At 34.3% G+C, this 21,289-nt stretch overlaps 1 protein-coding gene across 5 annotated transcripts in view; it reads right to left on the bottom strand.

Moving 5' to 3' along the window:
• The window catches only part of CRACR2A (calcium release activated channel regulator 2A), a 235,872-nt gene that overhangs the window by 94,379 nt on the left and 120,204 nt on the right, over positions 1-21,289 (bottom strand). For all 5 annotated transcript variants that reach the window (XM_074269243.1, XM_074269242.1, XM_074269244.1 and 2 more), the window contains 3 exons: positions 21,014-21,160; positions 12,383-12,473; positions 1,573-1,668 (listed from right to left, as the gene is read on the bottom strand). In XM_074269243.1, coding sequence (XP_074125344.1) covers positions 1,573-1,668; positions 12,383-12,473; positions 21,014-21,160 — 334 coding nt within the window. The remainder of the gene's footprint in view (positions 1-1,572; positions 1,669-12,382; positions 12,474-21,013; positions 21,161-21,289) is intronic.

Genomic DNA, 21,289 nt, shown 5'->3' with positions numbered 1-21,289 from the left:
CAAATCACTAATAATGAATGAAATGGAACTTAAAATAACTTTATATATCAGATTGGCAAAGATGATATAAAGAAATAAAAGTGGTGATTATATAGTGGATATATAAAAATATGAATTATTCCAACCTTTCTTGAAAGCAATTTGGAACTAAATTCCCCATGTCTGTAAACTCTATATCCCAGAGTGATCACTGTTAGGCATATACTACTAATAAGTCAAAGACAGAGAGAAAGGACATACACAAAAAAGTATTTGTTGTAGCACTTTTTATAGTTATCAAGGACTGGAAACAAAGGGGATGTCCATCAATTCGGGAAATACCAAATACAATATGATATATAAATGTAAAGGCATGTTATTTCACTATAAGAAATGATAATTATAACACATTCTTAGAAATCTGGGAAGACCTATGTGAACTGATAGAGTAAACTGAGAGGAACCAGGAGAACAATTTACATGATGACCACAATAATTTAAAATGAAACAACTCTGAAAGACTACAGAAAACTTCAATGAAGTGAACGATCATGATTTCAAAGAACTGTTGTAATTCCAACCATTTCTTGGCACAGAGATGGTAGACCAGAGTTATAAAATCAGAAAAGAATTTTCAGACATAGGCAATGTATTGCTTTGTTTTGCTTGTTGTAACTTGGTTGCAATTGCTTGTAATTCAGTCATTTTTTAATTGTGTCTAATTCTTTGTGACCCCATTTGGAGTTTTCTTAGCAGAAATACCAGTGTGGTTTACCATTCCCAGTTCATTTTACAGACAAGGAAACTGAGGTAGACAAGGTTAAGTGATTTGCCCAGGATCTAGGAAGTGTTTTAGTCCAGATTTGAACTCAAAAATAGAAGTCTTCCTGGTTCCAGGGCCAGTACTCTATCTACTGTGCCATCTATAATATACTATGACATATGGACCATATTATACTACAAAAAAGTATATATTGACTATAATATGAGTATATTGTATGAGTATTTGTTATAAGAGGAGACTTCCATGTATCAGGGAGAGTAGGGAATGATAGAGATGCCAAAAAGAATATCAGTAGCATTTTTCAAAACAGAAGAAAACAAAAAGACGTTCATAAGGAGACACAAATAGTACAATTTTGCTACCACTATTATGTTGTTTTACAAAAAGAAGGATTTCTATAACAGAAAAGAGTCTTTTCTGCTAAATTTAACATACACTATAAAAACTACATAACAGAAATTCATGATATCATATACAATTCTCTTCTATTTTTTTATACAGTAAAATGTTCATGTTTGTTAATGATTGTTAAGTTCATAAGGAAAAAAATGCAAATGGAAAAAGAAAGAATAATGCCTAATATCATCTCATGGGAAATCTAGAGCAATTTTTCCAAGTTCTGCTCCTGGAATTAGAGAATTAGTGTTCACTTGGTTACCTATGATTTCAAAGATTTTCACTTTGACAGCTAAATGGAAGCTTCCAGAATATATACATCTTAAATGTGCATAGCCCAGAGAAGATGAGAGAGGTAGGGGAGTGTAATAGAATGATTAATGTGTTATTCTGTAGGAAATGGTGTGAAATACCCGTTTCTGCTTCTGGACAAGCTGTTCCAGCTCCTGTTCCTTTGACACCAGCTTTTGCTCCAGCTCCTGACTCTGGCACTGAAATCTCTTCATGTCCTGCCCAAAAAAAATAGGCAAAAATGAAATCCAATGATGGGCTGAAATTGAAAGAATCAGCCAGCATTAGAAGGAATATTAGAAACCATCTAGTCATAGGACTTTATATTTGGAACAAATGAGCTCAGAGGACATCTATTCCCGCCTCCTCATTTTAAAGAGGAAATGTGGGTTAAGGAACTTTAAATGACTTGCCCAAAAACAACAGATAGGAAGTGTCAGAGGAAGGATTTGAACCCAGGTCCTCTCACTCCAGGTAACTAGGTGATGCCATAGGGTACATAGTAATGATCCTGACATTAGAAAAAATCTTCATGAGCTCAACTCTGGACTCAGACTCTTCTTAACAGTGTGATCCTGGGCAAGTGACTTAAGTTTACCTCAATTTCCTTAACTGTTAAATGAGCTAGAGAAGGAATTGGCAAACCTTTTTAGTATCTTTGCCAAGAAAATCCCGAACAGGATCACAAAGATATGGACATGACTGAAAAATGACCAAACAACAACCTCTCACTCCACAGACAATAATATTCTTGCAATCCATAGTTCATTTTTTTCACTTTGCTTTATGAAACAGTTGAGGTCAAACGAGACAAATTTATTTTATTCTTTTTTTAAATAGTATTTTATTTTTCCAAATACATGAAAAGATATTTTTCAACATTTACCTTTACAAAATCTTGTGTTCCTCCCCCATCCCCAAGGGAGCAAGCAATCTGATATAAGTTAAACATGTGCTATTCTTCTTTTTTTTTCCCCCTGAGGCTGGGGTTAAGTGACTTGCCCAGGGTCACACAGCTAGGAAGTGTTAAGTGTCTGAGACCAGATTTGAACTCTGGTCCTCCTCAGTTCAGGGCTGGTGCTCTATCCACTGCGCCACCTAGCTGCCCCAGTGCTATTCTTCTAAAGATATTTCCATATCCATCATGCTGCACAAGAAAAATCAGGTCAAAAAAGAAAAAAAAATCATGAGAATGAAAAAAAATCATGCAAATAAATAATAACAAAAGGTGAAAATACTAGGCCTTGAGTTCCACATTCATTCTCCATGATTTTCTCTCTGAATAAGAACAGCACTTTCCATCCAAGTCTATTGGAAGTGCCTTGAATCACCTTGTTGTTAAAAAGAGGAAATCCATCACAGTGGATCATCACATAATCTTGTTATTGCTGTGTACAATATTCTCTTGGTTCTGCTCACTTAGCATCAGTTCATATAAATCTTTCCAAGCTCTTCTGAAATCAGCCTGCTCATCATTTCTTATAAAACAATAATCCATCACATTATATCACATGACTTATTCAGCCATTCTCCAACTGATGGGCATCCACTCAGTTTCTGTTTCTTGCCACTATAAAAAGGGCGGCCACAAACATTTTTGTATACGTGGGTAAGTTTCCCTTTTTAATGATCAAATGAAGCAAATTTAATTACCAGAACCACATAATTAGTTAAGTAACAAAAATGAAACCACAACATAACAAAATGAAGACCAAAACAATTCATTGAAGGACATAAAAAGTTAAGATAAAAACATTCCCTACTCTGTTGGAATTTACATTCTCCTAAGGGAGCAAGACAGCAACATAGCTATAATACAGTCTAACAATAGAAACCTATTAATGTGTTGAACCCTGATCTCCTGTCCACTAGCAAGTCCTTTCACTATAACACCTTTCCCAGCCTGAACCCATTCTAAAGACTTTAGGCAGATGCTGTTTAAGTCCTTACCTTGAAACACTCGATTCTAAGCCCATGCCTTTATTAATGGAACATAGGCCTGAATACACCATGAAACAGAAGTCTCAATTTCCCCATCTGAAAATGGGAATAATAATATCTGACTTTTGTAGTGCACAGAATTGTGATGGGATCAAAAAGTTGTAGTTAGGAAAGGTCTCAAAGATTATCTAACTTAATTTAACTAATTAGGAAAATAAGACTAAGGAAATTTAAATGATTTTCCCAATATTACACATGGAATATCAGAAGTAGGAAGTAAACCCAGATCCTTTGACTCCAGGATCCTTTGATTACTGTCTCCATTGCAATATACTTTTCCTCAGATTCAAAATCCAGAACACTACACCATACCCTGACCTCCTAGTCAAATGAAATAATAAATGTGAAGAAGAAACTCCCCAGAGTATGTATCACTCTACAAACGTAATGCAGGTATTAGACATAAACCCCTGCTATAGTGAAGAGACATAATAGTAGAATTTAACTTTTTGCTCCTTAAGAATAGGCACTTTCTTTTGTTTCTTTTTATATTACCAAGGTTGGCATAGTGCCTGGATAAATTTTTGTTTAATCATTTCCAACTCTTCAGGACCTCATTTAGGGTTTTCTTGGCAGAGAAATTGGAGTGTTTTTGCCATTTCTTTCTCCAGTTAATTTTATAGATGAAAAAAAACAAAGTAAACAAGATTAAGTGACTTGTCCAGGATAACACAGCTCAATTTTTCCCAATTCCAGATTCAGTGCTCTATCTACCTACTTGCCTCATACCTGATCCATATAATTTGTAAGCATTTAATACATGTTTATTGATTGACAAACCCAAGTTTGCAACCTTGGAGTCATCCTTAATACTTCTTCCTTTACCAAACAACCTACACATTAGAAAACAATCTCATTGAAACCAATGAGCATTTTTTTGTTGTTCTTGCATTCAAAAATTTACAATGGCGCTTTGCAACTATTGAATAATTACTTAGAAATTGTTGAATTGCTGATGGATGTGGCTTTCTTCAACAATGAGATGATTCAAACCAATTTCACTTGTTCAGTGATGAAGAGAGCCATCTACACTCAAAGAGAGGACTATGGGAGTTGTGTAGACCACAACATAACATCCTCACTCTCTGTTACTGTTTGCTTGCATTTTGTTTTCTTTCCCAGTTTTTTTTCCTTTTTTATCTGATTTTTATTGTGCAGCAAAATAACTGTATAAATATGTATACATATATTGGATTTAACAGATATTTTAACATATTTAACATGTATTGGACAACCTGCCATCTAGAGGAGGGGTGGGGGGAAGGAGGGGGAAAATTGGAACAAAAGGCTTTGCAAGGTTTAGTGTTGAAAAATTACCCATGCATATGTTTTGTCAACAAAAAGCTTTAATAAAAAAATTAAAGAAATTGCTGAATTGAATTGCCAACTTCTCAACTTTATCTCTCCTGCAGTTATCTGGTACAGGAGTGACAGTGGTAGATCTGGCATCAAGAACCCCTGAGTTCAAATCCTGCTTCACACACTTACTAATTACATGACCCTACTTTTTTGTCTCAGTGTACTCAACTGTAAAGTGGGGGTTTTAATAGTATTTAGTTCCCAGAATTAGTGTGAAAATCGGATAAGATGAAATTTGTATAGCACTTGACAAAACTTGAAACACCTTATAAATGCTGTCTATTAGCCACAACATTTCTCCCATCTGTCCTTTATTCACTCACATGACAGTTATATTAGCTTAGACCCTTAATACCTTTTGCCTGGATTATTTGGAAAAAATCACCTCCAAACTGATATACCTTTTTCCATTCTCTCCCCTTTTCAATCTAGTTGACCCAGAGCTACCAAAATTATCTTCCTGAGGAACAAGCCATTCCCTAGTTTAAAATGCCTCCTTACTGTCTCCAGGATAAAATATAAAGATTTCAGCCTGGGATTTAAAGCCCTTTATAAATTTGATCCAACCTACCTTTCTAGCTATTTCATATTACTCCCTTTAAATACCATTTCAAAAAAATTGGCCAACTAGTTTTTGTTTTGTTTTGTTTTGTTTTGTTTGTTTGTTTGTTTGTTTTCCCTCAACACCTTTCCATCTGCAATCTGATAGCCCCTCATGCCTGGGATGTACTTGTTCCTTACCTTTTCTTCTTAGAAAAAATTCATTGTTTCATTAGAGGTTCACCTCTTGTATCACTTTCTATATAGTCTTTTTTGATCTCCAGGCTCTTCTCCTCAAGAAATATTGCAGACATTGTATCTTCTCTGTTCAAACATTGTACCTTCTTGGTGTATCTCATCCTATACATGGCAAACTTTCTGGGAACAGGGACTATCCTGTTTTGTCCTTGGTGGTTCTATCACAGTGATACCCATAGATAGAATAAGCATCTGATGTCTGTTAATTAAACTGAATTTACATCAAACTTTACAGATTGTAGAGGACCACAGATAGTGGGAGAACTCTGGGTAAGGTGTAAGACCCTTTAGTCCAGAGGAAACCTACTGACAATATCTGGTTTGGCTCCACATTTCCCTTGGTGTTCACACTTTTTCCTGAGAAGTCAAGGAGGGCATGATCACCTGTGTTCTACTTGAAGCAAGGATACTTACAGCAGGGTGTTTACTCAGTGTGATTGATGAGATAATGGGTCTCTAGTTTATATATATTTAGTACTTAGTGTGATGTAATGGTTCTACAGTTGACACATGCTCAGTGTGCTGTAGTGATGTAATTGTACTAAGATATATAAGGGCTGAGAGAACTTGAAATAAGCAGACTTGAGAGAGACTTGAGTAAGAGTGTGTGTGAGCTCAGACTCCAGACTCCAGAGAGATCCTCAAGAAAGCTACATTACAACAATTTTTACTGATTGCTACTCATTTTGCATTCTGGAGACAAAGCGAGCAAACTCAGATTTTTGTTCTATATGATAGCCCTTCAAATACTGGAAGGCAGCTACCATGTCCTGGAGTTTTTCTCTTCTCCAGGCTAAACTTATCCATTTCATTTAATTGACTCTCATAGGCAGGATCTTGAAGCTTCCCATCATTATACCCTCATCTAGACATGTTCCAGCTTATCAATGTTCTTCTAGAAAGCAAGACTTGGATAGCAGACCCAACATGGAACTGAGCTGAGAAACAATGACCTTGAGCTCGAGTGGACCATTACAGCAGCAGACACCAATGTGTTCCTGCTTCTCTTCCTTTCACTATATCATTTAATGGCAATGTCATTGTTTGGTCCTCCCAAGCTATGATTCCCAAAAAAGTACTTACACAAAATTTTTCTGCATTTTTCTAGCCAGGATTGTGGCCAAATCAAAAATTCAAGGGAACTATTTCTTTTTCTCTCCTCATACTCTGTATACCAAATTCCCATAATGCTTAAAGAAATAAGTATTCTTTTTCCTCCTCTTTTCTCCCACTTCTTCCTGGAAACTAATCCAATGGTTTAAGATGAAAAAAAATAAAAGAGACTAGTCCAAGAATTTGAAAGTTAGCAATAACAAACATGGTGCCCTTCCTCACCCACCTTCTCATCCCTACTTTACCCCTTTCCTCCTAACTTATGCATGCTTTTTAGCAGTGTTTCAGAATACTTACTACTTGCATTAAAAACATAAGCACCCAATCCAGTCAGTTTCACAAACACCCTGTTAATAAAGAAGTTGACAGAGGGAGGGAGCTGAGAGAAGTTGAATTGAGTCCTGTCAGGTTCGGATTATTTTAAATAACACTTATTTGTATTTTAATTTCTTCCTCCTTCCCTCTATACTTCTTGTAAATTTGCCTTCAGTGTTAGTGATTATTCACAAGGGCCTATGTTTGACTAAGATGGTAGAGCCCATGGGTTATAGGCTATAACCCAGGAAATCCTGGTCTCACAGTGGATCTGCCCATTTGAGATAAAAGAAGCAGCATGGAGTCTGCCAATCAGGATTACCAGTCCCAGAAGATTCTTCTGCAATGGGTTTTGTCAACGAGAGTGTGGGTTTTGTCTATAGTTTATTCATGCAGCCAAACTGCAAACTAGATGCGGACAGAATTTTCTGGTTATGTTTTAAAGCCTGGGAGTGGGTAGGGAGCAGAGAACAATGTTATAAACTCTGCTTTAATTTCAATGGTGTCAAAGACTATGACTAGAATTTTCTCACAGAGATTTAGATTTATTGGTGTAGTCACTCAAAGCATGATTTAAAGGAAAGGGCCTTTTTTAGATATAGATTTGGAACCAAAAGGCCTGGATTTGAATACTAACTCTAGGGTTTACTATCTGTCTTATATGAGTTAACAATAATGCTAATAATAGAACTCTACCATTTACTATGTGTGATAAGAAGCACACTAATAATAATAGCAATAATAATAATCCAAAGGTCAAATGGATGACTGACCTCTTTGATTTAGACATTTTCTCCATGATGCAAATAACAGCCCATTGGTACTTGCCTGTTCTGTGCATTCCTTGCACAGAAAATCCTTTTTCCTAAATTCACCAAAGAGGGTCTACTCAGTATATTAGAGGCCTTATTTCTTCTCCTAACATCAAAAGCATTCTTGTGGTACCTCTAAACCATCCACCTAAAATCATTTACCATGTGATTAATAATCTTTTCCAATCATACTTTTTCCTGATACAATTTACTCATATTCTTCTTTAAAGTTATCACAGCCCCCAACCAAAAATTAAACTCGAAATACAAAAATTAAAAGGAGAAATCAATAAAATTGAAAGTAAAAAAACTATTGAATTAATAAATAAAACCAAGAGTTGGTTTTATGAAAAAGCCAATAAAATAGATAAACCTTTGGTAAATTTGATCAAAAAAAAGAAAGAGGAAAATCAAATTGATTGTCTTACAAATGAAAAGGGGGATCTTTCCACCAATGAAGAGGAAATTAGAGAAATAATAAGGAGTTACTTTGCCCAACTTTATGCCAATAAATTTGATAACTTAAGTGAAATGGATGACTTCCTCCAAAAATATAGGCTCCCTAGATTAACAGAAGAGGAGATAAATTGCTTAAATAGTCCCATTTCAGAAAAAGAAATAGAACAAGCTATTAATCAACTCCCCAGGAAAAAATCCCCAGGGCCAGATGGATTCACATGTGAATTCTACCAAACATTTAAAGAACAATTAGCCCCAATGTTATATAAATTATTTGAAAAAATAGGGGATGAAGGAGTCCTACCAAATTCCTTTTATGACACAGACATGGTACTGATACCTAAACCTGGTAGATCGAAAACTGAGAAAGAAAATTATAGACCAATCTCCTTAATGAATATTGATGCTAAAATCTTAAATAAGATATTAGCAAAAAGACTTCAGAAAATCATCTCCAAGATAATACACTATGATCAAGTAGGATTTATTCCAGGAATGCAGGGCTGGTTTAATATTAGGAAAACTATTAATATAATTGACCATATTAATAATCAAATTAATAAGAACCATATGATCATCTCAATAGATGCAGAAAAAGCATTTGACAAAATCCAACATCCATTCCTACTAAAAACTCTTGAGAGTATAGGAATAAATGGATTATTCCTTAGAATAATCAGGAGTATATATTTAAGACCGTCAGTAAGCATAATATGCAATAGAAATAAACTGCAACCTTTCCCAGTAAGATCAGGAGTGAAACAAGGTTGCCCACTATCACCATTACTATTCAATATAGTACTAGAAACGCTAGCCTCGGCAATAAGAGCCGAGAAAGAGATTCAAGGAATTAGAGTAGGAAATGAGGAAATTAAACTATCACTTTTTGCAGATGACATGATGGTATACTTAGAGAACCCCAAAGACTCTGCTAAAAAGCTACTAGAAATAATTCAAAATTTCAGCAAAGTGGCAGGATACAAAATAAATCCACATAAATCCTCGGCATTTTTATATATCACTAACAAAATGCAACAGCAAGAGATACAAAGAGAAATTCCATTCCAAACAAATGTTGAGAGTATAAAATATTTGGGAATCCATCTACCAAAGAAAAGTCAGGAATTATATGAGAAAAATTACAAAACACTTGCCACAAAAATAAAATCAGATTTAAATAATTGGAAAGACATTCAGTGCTCTTGGATAGGCCGAGCGAATATAATAAAGATGACAATACTCCACAAACTAATCTATTTATTTAGTGCTATACCAATCAGACTCCCAAGAAACTATTTTAATGACCTAGAAAAAATAACAACAAAATTCATATGGAAGAATAAAAGGTCGAGAATTGCAAGGGAACTAATGAAAAAAAACTCAGAGGAAGGTGGTCTAAGTGTACCTGATCTAAAGCTATATTATATAGCAGCAGTCACCAAAACCATTTGGTATTGGCTAAGAAATAGACCGGTAGATCAGTGGAACAGATTAGATACAAAGGACAAAAAAGGGTACATCTATAGCAATCTAATCTTTGACAAACCCAAAGATTCCAACATTAGGGATAAAAATTCATTATTCGGAAAAAACTGTTGGGAAAACTGGAAATTAGTATGGCAGAAATTAGATATGGATCCACACTTAACACCATATACCAAGATAAGATCAAAATGGGTCCATGATTTAGGCATAAAGAGGGAGATCATAAATAGATTAGAGGAACAGAGGATAGTCTACCTCTCAGACTTGTGGAGGAGGAAGGAATTTATGACCAGAGGAGAACTAGAGATCATTATTGATCACAAAATAGAAGATTTTGATTACATCAAACTAAAAAGTTTCTGTACAAATAATACTAATGCAAACAAGATTAGAAGGGAAGTAACAAATTGGGAAAATATTTTTAAAAACAAAGGTTCTGACAAAGGTCTCATTTCCAAAATATATAGAGAACTGACCCTAATTTATAAGAAACCGAACCATTCTCCAATTGATAAATGGTCAAGGGATATGAACAGACAATTCTCAGAGGAAGAAATTGAAACTATATCCATTCACATGAAAGAGTGTTCCAAATCACTACTGATCAGAGAAATGCAAATTAAGACCACTCTGAGATACCACTACACACCTGTCAGATTGGCTAAGATGACAGGAACAAATAATGACAAATGTTGGAGGGGATGTGGGGAAATTGGGACACTAATACATTGCTGGTGGAGTTGTGAAAGAATCCAGCCATTCTGGAGAGCAATCTGGAATTATGCCCAAAAAGTTATCAAACTGTGCATACCCTTTGACCCAGCAGCGCTACTACTGGGATTATATCCCAAAGAAATACTAAAGAGTGGAAAGAAACATATATGTGCCAAAATGTTTGTGGCAGCTCTTTTTGTTGTAGCTAGAAACTGGAAGATGAATGGATGTCCATCAGTTGGAGAATGGTTGGGTAAATTGTGGTATATGAAGGTTATGGAATATTATTGCTCGGTAAGAAATGACCAGCAGGAGGAATATAGAGAGGCCTGGAGAGACTTAAATCAACTGATGCTGAGTGAAATGAGCAGAACCAGAAGATCACTGTACACTTCAACAACAATACTGTATGAGGATGTATTCTGATGGAAGTGGAAATCTTCAACATAAAGAAGATCCAACTCACTTCCAGTTGATCAATGATGGACAGAGGTAGCTACACCCAGAGAAGAAACACTGGGAGGGGAATGTAAATTGTTAGCACTAATATCTGTCTGCCCAGGTTGCATGTACCTTCGGATTCTAATGTTTATTGTGCAACAAGAAAATGATATTCACACACATGTATTGTACCTAGACTATATTGTAACACATGTAAAATGTATGGTATTGCCTGTCGTCGGGGGGAGGGAATAGAGGGAGGGGGGGTAATTTGGAAAAATGAATACAAGGGATAATATTATAAAATATATATATATATATATATAATAAAAAAATTTAATATATAAAAAAAATAATAATAATAAATAAATAAAGTTATCACAGGCTTCTTCCTCACTCTTGGATCAAGACTCCATAATAATAGTGATAATACCAGCAGATATTTATAAAACATTTTAAAATTTTCAAAATGAGTTATAAACTTTTTTCATTCATGACTCCTTTTTGCTTAAGAAAATTTTACATGACCCTGGGTCATGTAATCATAATTTTGTGATATCTGCATTCAGTTAGGTGACCTCATGTGCAGTCACAGCCCACAGTTTAAGAAGCTTTACTGTACAGCATTTGAACTTAATAATAACTTTATGGCATACTTTAAGAATACAAAGTATTATTACCCCCATTTTACAGATAGCAAAACTAAGTTTGAGAGATTTTTTTGTCCATGGTCCTATAATTTAAATTTCAAGAGAGATTTAAACACAGTTGTTTCTGGATGAACATTTCAGTCATAGTTTTCTCAGCTGCAAAAGAAAGGGTTGGACTAGATATTTTAAAATAAATTTTCCAGGTCTAAATTTATAATCCTGGTTTATTGAGAGACAATGTGGTATATTGCTAAGAAGGTTGAAAACTAAAGTTAGGAAATTTGGGTTCAAAGCGTTGGCCACTTATTATCTAAGTTATCATGGGAAAGTTATTTATATTTTCTGAGTCTTGATTTCTTTACTCATTTAGAAAAAAACAAAACAAAATAACCTGTACTATTTTACAAGGTTTTGGTTCATAACTTTTAAAATGTTAAAAAAAAATTAAAAGTATGTTACCTTTGCTCATGAAAAAATATCATGAGTTTTCTTCATAGCTCACCTCAAGTACCATCAAGTACTAACATGAGGTTTTTTTCTGCTCTCCCTCATTACTAGCATCCACCTACCCTAAGATTTACTTTGTACATTTTTATATTTATTCATATTTTCATATTTGTAAATGTCATAGACCAGATTGTAAGCTCTCTGAAGGTAGGAATAGCTCTTTTTGTCTTTTTATCCCTAGCACATAGTAGGAATTTAAGAAATGATTTATTGGCAATCTGTAAGGGATAATAAAAATTTTAAATCCTCAATTTGTTCTTCTAGGCTCAGCTACTCACCTTTAGAAGAAATTGTTCCTTCTCATTTTTTATTTGTTGCTCCATTTCCTCATAGAGATGCTGAACTTCTTCATCATATGTAGCAATTTTCCTAAACAGATGGTAAAAAGTGGTTTTTGACTAAATCTATACTGAGGGGCTGTCACTTTACATATATAACATATGTGATTTGGGAGATATAACTGATTTAAAAGAAGAGAGTGTAATTGGTGAATGTAGGAGTTTTGTTTCAGCCAAGAGGGAAACTCAATTCTAAATCAACAAAAAAAGGCACATATTATATAGTGATGCAAATTAGATATAATACACTATTTTGGGGGGAGAGAGGAAGATCTTATCAATTCTGTGAATTCCCAGTATGACAACTTCTACCAGTGAAAATATGCAATTACTGGACAACTTATAGTTGAGTCCATAAACATTTATTAGACACTGACAATGGGCATCGACACAAAATATAATTTCATGCTATCTGATATTTCCTAAGCACTCACTACAGCATGGCAATATTTTTATTCATCCTTTCTTTATCACAGTTTTTAAAGATGGCTTCTTTTCTTTTCAAACTATTTTAGTCACTCTCCAGATCCTCCTTACTCATTATAGGACTCACCTACTTTACTAAGAAAATAAAAGTCATCTTCCATGAGCTTCCCCACCATGCCAGTCTTTTTCACTTGACTCAGCTGCTAACTCTCCATGGATACTTTTCACCTCCCATTACCTTCAGCTTCCTTTTATGTATTGTCTCTCTTCCTCACCTTGCCACCCTATTAGAATTAAGTTCTCTGAAGGCAAGGACTACCTTTCTTCAGCTTGTATTTGTATTCCCAAATATGGGAATATACACGATGTATGAAGCATTTAGGAGTACTAGCATTTCTGATGTGAGTGCTTGCTGAGCCCTTTTCACAGCTGTTTTCCACCTTTGGAATCTATCTGATTCACCCAATTCTCACCCATGGCTCCAAGAAACTGCAGCACACATGGTGGCCAAATCCCATCAAACGGTCTCAGCAAATGTGCTAAACAAGGTTGAGGGTAACCAACAGACTTTAAATCCATCAATACTATGTTCCTAGAAAGAATTATCTACTCTCCTATCTTCACTTCCTCAATAGCCACTCATTTCTCTATTCCTGAGAAACATAAACCCCACCACTTGACTGCATTCTTCAACGTTAGCAATCTTTTATATGCCAACTCCAATGACCTTTTCTCAGTTATCATCTTACTTGCCTTCTTATAACTTTTGATACTGCTGAAACATGATCTTGAATGGTCTTGCCTTTCTTGGTCTCCTAGATATATCCTCTACTCAATCTACTTCTATCTGTTTGATTGATGCTTTTCAGCATCCTTTTGGGCATTATAACCCGTCTTCCATACCCTAAAAAAGGCTTTATTCTGGTTTGTCTTGTTTTTCTCTCTCTCTGAATTTTCTCCTTATTGATCTTATCAACTGCCATAGGTACAGTGATTATTCCAATAGAGATGGAGGGAAGGAAAGGGAATAAGTATTTTCATAGCCACTAATAATGTGCCTGATATTATACTAAATAATTTTAAGAAATATTTCTTCCTTTAATTCTCTGTAAGAACCCTACAAGGTGGGTAATATCATTATCCCCATTTTATAGTTGAGAAAACTGAGGCTAGCAGAGATTTATTAGCTTGTTTAGGGAATCAAATCTAATAAGCATTTGAGGCTACATTTGAACTCCTGACTCAGCTCTCTATCACTGCATAATCAGTTGCCGCTCAGTGTGTGTGTGTGTGTGTGTGTGTGTGTGTGTGTGTGTGTTTGTGTATATACATAAATATGTATATATACAGTTTGTGTATATGTATATATAATCTACGTATATGTCTATGTATTTGTATATACACATATATATGGACAGAGATCTATATTTCTATCTCTATCTCAATATCTTTCTATATTTACACTTGTTTTTTCCTCCAAACATGCTCATTTCTACCAAAAGAACCACAACCCTCAAAGTGACCCAGACTTAGAATTCTGGAATTATCTCTAACTCCTCACTCATCCACCATATTCAATCAATTGCCAGATCCTGATTCCAACTGTACAAAATCTCTTGCAAGAATTCTTCCCTCAACAAACACTAATTCAGCCTTTTGCCTTCTCAACTAGATTATTGCTATAGATTCTTAATTAGGTTCCCTAATATTTATTCTTTCCCTTTCTCATAGGCTACCAAAATAATTTTCCTAAGGTACATAACTTATATTATTCTCCTGCTCAGAAAACTTCAGTGACTACCTATCACTTCTGACCAACTAAAGCCCTCCTAATCTTGATTTCAAATGATTTTTCTAATGCTATTTAAAATACTTCTTTCTTCAAAGTCTCCATAATGAACAAACTACTAGACAAGCCGATTTCCTGGAAATCAGAAATCAACATTCTGACACGTGCTAGCTCCAGAATCTCCATCATGTGGAAGTGGATATCTTCAACATAGAGAAGATCCAACTCACTTCCAGTTGATCAATGATGGACAGAAATAACTACACTCAGAGAAGAAACACTGGGAAGTGAATGTAAATTGTTAGCACTACTGTCTATCTACCCAGGTTACTTATACCTTCGGAAGCTAATACTTAATGTGCAACAAGAAAATGATATTTACACACATATATTGTATCTGGGTTATATTGTAACATATGTAAAATGTATGGGATTGCCTGTCATCTAGGGGAGGGAGTAGAGGGAGGGAGGGGATAATTTGGAAAAATGTATACAAAGGATAATATTATTTTTTAAAAATTACTCATGCATATATACTGTGGGAAAAAAAAATTCTAAATTAAAAAAAAAAAAAAAAAAGAATCTCCATCATGCACTTTCTTTTCATCTCTGCCCCTCAGGATGTTTGTCTTCTTTCAAGTTTTGGCTAGGTGTTACTGCTACTGTTAAAGTCTCTCTACTCTCCTATTTAAGCATTAGAATGAAGTCTTCTGCTCTTCAAATTACTTGCATTATACCCTTCAGTAGATTGTTAAGTCAGGAAGAATTTCATTTTTGCTTTTTTATTCTTAGCTTCTAGCAAAGTACCTTGCTCATAGTATACATTTTTAAAAGGCTGAATTGAATTGACGTGTGTTCAGTGCAGCAAGGTAGACTTCCGAATCAGTGAACAAATATTTGAAGATTTTAAAAATGATGATACCGTTTCCGCTTTACAAGATCAAAGTTTGTATGTAGGCACTGGGGATTCAAAAACAACGGTAGTCCTTGTCCTTAAAGAGTTTATATTTTACTAGTATGATACAGTATATATATATGTGTGTGTGTGTGTGTGTATATGATATATTATATATGTATATTATATACATAATATGTATATGATATATATTATATATAGAAAGAGATAAAGATATATATACATATGTATATATGTAAATGAGTACAGAAAAGGTAATTTCTTTTTTCCTGCGTTCAAATTTGTTCACATTTAAAACTGTTTTCAGGGTAAATGGAAAGAAAGCAACAAGTAACAAGCCTATCTCACAAAAAATAGAAGAGTTTTACTTGATATTAATAAACATTTCAAAATATACCAATTTTATTGGTATTACAGCCACTATCCAAATCATAGTCCAAGTACTCTATAAGTATTTTTATTAAAACTCTGATATTAGTGTAATCTTGCTTGATAAACATGATAACGAGTTATCTTTAAAAGTCATTGAAACACATCAGAGCCATGAATGGGCTTCTTTGAAGAAGTTAAGAAATTTTTTTGTTAAACATTCAGCATAAAAAGATATTCCCATATTGTCTACAATGATGTCATCTCACTGTAACTGAAAAAGCCTTTTCCACAAGCTATGTAGTTCCGCACCTCAGTGTCTTCAGTTAATTTTTTATTTAAAGTTAATTTGAAGAGGGGAAGAGCATTAATAATTACGAGGTTCTAGAAAGGACTTTATATAAGGAGGTAGAATCTGACTGGAGTGCTGAAGGAAATTAAGATCTCCATGAAGAGTGAGTGCACTCCAGACATGGAAAAGCATGAGAGCAAAATATGGAATGTTGTGTACACAGGGAATAATTATCTATTCAAGTAACACATTGTGAAGGGAAGCAATATGAAATAAAACAGGAAAGGTAGTTCAGAACCAGATTTTGGAGGGCTTTAAGCACAGGCTGAGGATTTTGTATTTTAACTCATAAGTAATTGGATATCACTGCAAATTTGGGGGTAAAGGTGTATGTACATACACATTCCTTCATATAAATTTGGTAGCTATGTAGAAGATGCACCCTGAAAGAGTACAAAGGGGAGAGGAAAAGTAATTTCTCCTCTAAAACTGGGATCTTCCTCCATGGCTGGCATTGTTCTTATCTGTCAAAGAACTTGCTCCTGCTTTTTATGACCTCCAGAGAACATGAATGATTCTTTAGTCAATCATATTGTTAGCCCATACAGTGATATGGGAAATACTTGGAAAAAGCAATAATTTTATATGGTCTTATTTTGAAATATATAGCCTTGTGTATATGCTTCTGCTGATACTAGGAGGATTCAGAACATCAGACCTTGACCAGATAAAACTGAATCGAGAAAGCATGCACATCTGTTAATTTTTTGTCAAATAAGTACAGAATTTCATCTTATATGTTTCTATTTTTTATGATTTTCAATTTTTTGGCTTTTAAGAAAGGATATTATTCCAAGGAGACATGCAAAAGTTGTAGCACTTAGAAAGTATGCTTCAATAACTGTTACATATATTACAGCAGCTGTTTGCATGGAGAAGAAAAGCTTTTTAATGATCTTTTAAGCTACAATGAAATAGAATTTGCCAAAGAAAAGTATGATGGGTACTAAAAGCAATGACAAGTACTGAACAACTATAAATTAGGAGAACCTATTAATCTTCAGCAAATAATCACAACCTTTAGACAGAGCCAACAGGTGGAAAGGTTATTATTATTTCTCCATAGTGTTGCATCAGCTTCTTAAAGTTAGGATAGCAAGAAGACTAGGGAAAGAGAAGGGAAAACCCATTATAAACCTTTGTTATGAAGAAAGAAATCGTTTTTGTAGCCAAAACAACAGAAAAACTGGGATACTTGAGATTTTTTTAATAATAGCTTTTTATTATCAAAATATGCAAAGAATTTTCCACATTCACCCTTGTAAAATATTGTTTCGAATTTTTTATCCTTCCTTCCCCCCTAGATAGCAAGTAATCCAATAAATGTTAAACATGTGCAATTTTTCTATACATATTTCCACAAATATCATGTGGCACAAGACAAATCAGATCAAAAAGAAAAGAATGAGAATAAACAAAAGGCAAGCAAGCAATAACAAAGGTAAAAATACTATGCTGTGATTTATATTCAGTCCCCATAGTCTTCTTTCTGGATACAGATGGCTCTCTCCAACACAGGCCTATTGGAATTGATCTGAATCATCTCATTGTTGAAAAGAGCCATGTCCATCAGAATTGATCATCCATATTCTTGTTGTTGCTATAATATTTAAGATTTTTAAAAGATAATTTTACTAATGAAATTTGCTTTTTCATTAAAGGCTACTCCAAAAATTTTGTTAGAATTCCAGATGAAACTAATATTTAATCATCTTCTTAAGAATATAAAATATTAAAAGGCTCTAAATCACTATTGATTAGAGAAATGCAAATTAAGAAAACTCTGATACCACTACACACCAGTCAGATTGGCTAAGATGACAGGAAAAGATAATGATGAATGTTGGAGGGGATGTGGGAAAACTGGGACACTAACACATTGTGGGTAGAGTTGTGAATTGATCCAACCATTCTGGAGAGCAATTTGGAACTATGCCCCAAGGGCTGTCAAATTGTGCAGTGTCTTTATTGGGTCTGTATCCTAAAGAGATCATAAAAACATGCAAAAATGTTTGTAGCTGCCCTTTTTGTGGTAACAAGAAACTGGAAACTGAGTGAATGCCCATCAGTTGAGAAATGACTTGAATAAGTTATGGTAAATGTATATTATGGAATATTATTGTTCTATAAGAAATGATCAGCAGGCTGATTTTAGGAAGGCCTGGAGAGACTTATATGAACTTATGTTAAGAAAAGTGAGTAGAATCAAGAGAATATTGCACATAGCAACTGCAAGATTAGGGGATGATGACTGTCATGGATGTGGCTCTTTTTTAATATTGGAGTGATTCAGGCCAATTCCAATGCACGTATGATGGAGAGAGCCATCTTCATCCAGAAAGAATATCTAGGAATGAATGTGGATCACACATAGTATTTTTTGTTGTTGTTTGCTTACTTTTTTTCTTTCTCATTTTTTTCTCTTTTTGATCTAATTTTTCTAATGCAGCATGATATATGTGGACATATATATAGAAGAATTGCACATGTTTAACATATATTGGATTACTTGCTGTCTAGGGAAGGGGGTGAGAGAAAGGAAAGGAGAAAAATTTGAAACACAAGGTTTTTCAAAAGTGAATGTTGAAAACTGCCTTTGCATATATTTTGAAAATAAAAATCTATTATTAAAAAGAATTTAAAATATATTCACCCAAAAACTTGTATGGGATTTGCTTTTTACTTCCAGTGACCTTGAAATCTTGTCCTTATTGAAAGAATACTGAATTATATATAATTATATGTTTCATATATATATATATATATATATATATATATATATATATATATATATATATATATATATATATATGTGTGTGTGTGTGTGTGTGTGTGTGTGTGTATGTGTGTGTATCCATATATATAAATTGTTATATACTATATAACATTATTATATGAAATCACAGATTAACACATTGTATTAATATAATCATGTCAATATAGTATATAAATAGATATTCAGACTCAGAATTGTTCTAAAATAGTGGAAATTCACAGATTCTGGTGGAAAATTACACTATGACCTTGTTCTATACCATATATTGTAAAAAGTTAAGAAATTGATTGAGGAACTATTTCACAATTCTCAAAGGAAAAAGACTTCTTTAGTCATAAAACGAATGTTTTATGAAACTGGCCATTTCTAGTTTTATACCTTTTCTAATCTTGGTTCACTCGGGTTGTTAGCCACTTAAAGTTCCATGTCCTTTATAAGCTAATGAATACAACCACAAGCAGCTTCTTGTTGTTCCTGTCCTTGCATCCTATGATTTTATGAAGTGCATTGAGGTAACTCTGGATCCTCTGATTAACCAATCCTCTGCTTCCACCTAGATTAGATGCACCGCATTAGATTTAAGGATCCAGTAAGCCTTTCTCTTTTCTGTGTAGTTTCTTTCCACACTCCAACCTCCTAAAAGTCAATATTTCCTTCTGCCTCTTCAAATTTTCTTTTTTTTAATTGCTGTTTGTTTTTACCTTGAAGAACATTCCCAATTTTAAAGGAACATCTACTCTTTCCTTGTTAAACTGAAGAGTAGAGAGAGACATACGTTTTTATTTATTGATTTTTATTGACAGATAATGACATTTGCTTTGAGCATAGACAGCAGTTGCTTGGCCACGATAGAAAGGCAAACATTATATAGTGTGCAAATCTATAAAATTCTCTAAGAAATATCTTCAGTCCTTTGTAGTTCTAGCTGGCAACTTCTCATGCCCAATTCTTGTGTGAAAATATGCCAGTTGAAACTACCACTTGCTGGATTTCCATCCTTAAATGCATATTGTTCTTTTGTTATGTTTTGAGTTCTATTGTGGCTTTTTTTGAGTTATATTGTTTTTAAAGAATACATATAATTCTATGAAAACATGATGAAGTTTTATGAACTCACTGGGAGGTCCAGAATAAGACTTTTCACTTTTTTCAGGAATTAAACCAGATTCTTAACAGTCCTTCTAGTGGTTCAATGCAAAAAGCAATAGCCCAAAGCACTGTTCAATAAATACTGCATTCAGAGTCAGAGGACCTGAGTGAAAATCTCAGAGAAGAAGGGAATAAGTATTTATTAACCATCCACTATGTGCCAGGCATTGTGCTAAGTGGTTTGTAAACATGATCTCATTTGATGATCACAACAGCCAGAGGCCACTTTTGAACTTAGGTCTTTCCTCCAGACCAGCACTGTGTCAGATCAGCAGCCTCCTGGCTTGACCATGTTTGCTTATGTTTCCCTGGTTCTATCCCGCCTCGGAACTGTCAGGAGAGTCCTTGGAGAAAGAGACAAAACACTGAGAAGGCAGTGGAAGGAGCACACTCTAATCTTCCTCTTAACATCTTGGAAATATCCAAGGCTGTAGAATAATCAAGTGGGTGCTACTACCAAATGATATTGAAAGAATCTCTCTCTTTTTCTACATCTCAGAGTATATAAGGTGAATGTAATGCTATCTTATCTGTTGTTTGTACTTTGATTCTCACAGAAGATCAATTATATCACAAGGGTGATATGTTGATTTTTTAATTAATTAAAGTGAAACAGAGATATTCAGTCATCATCAGCCTTACAGTCCAATCAAGACAATCAAGACAATTGGAAATGGCCCAACTATCTTTTCTAAAGAATGATTTTAAAATATTCTAGGATATTTAGATGGAAGGCACAACAGAAAGACTGATATATCTGTTCAGATAGAGGCAAATTGAGTTTGGAAACTCACTTCCTCAGGGCACATTCAAGTTCATCCTTTTCCTTGTGGGCTTCTTGGAGCTGGCAGAATATTCTGGAGAGAAACTCTTCAAAGTTGGACAGCAAGTTAGGTTCATGCTTCTTTAACTGCTCCCAGAGTTGCTTAATATCACTTTCACTGTTAAAAAGAGAAAAAAAGGAAGAAGAGGGGAATTGAAGAATAGTATGATTATTGGTATAATATATAATGTCAAGTCAATGAGGGCTATGGAATTACTTCTGAGCCTAGCCACCAACATTAATCTAT

The sequence above is a fragment of the Sminthopsis crassicaudata genome, chromosome 5 (assembly GCF_048593235.1).
Source record: "Sminthopsis crassicaudata isolate SCR6 chromosome 5, ASM4859323v1, whole genome shotgun sequence".
Lineage (NCBI taxonomy): Eukaryota > Metazoa > Chordata > Mammalia > Dasyuromorphia > Dasyuridae > Sminthopsis > Sminthopsis crassicaudata.
This window is presented reverse-complemented; position numbering and strand designations above follow the sequence as displayed.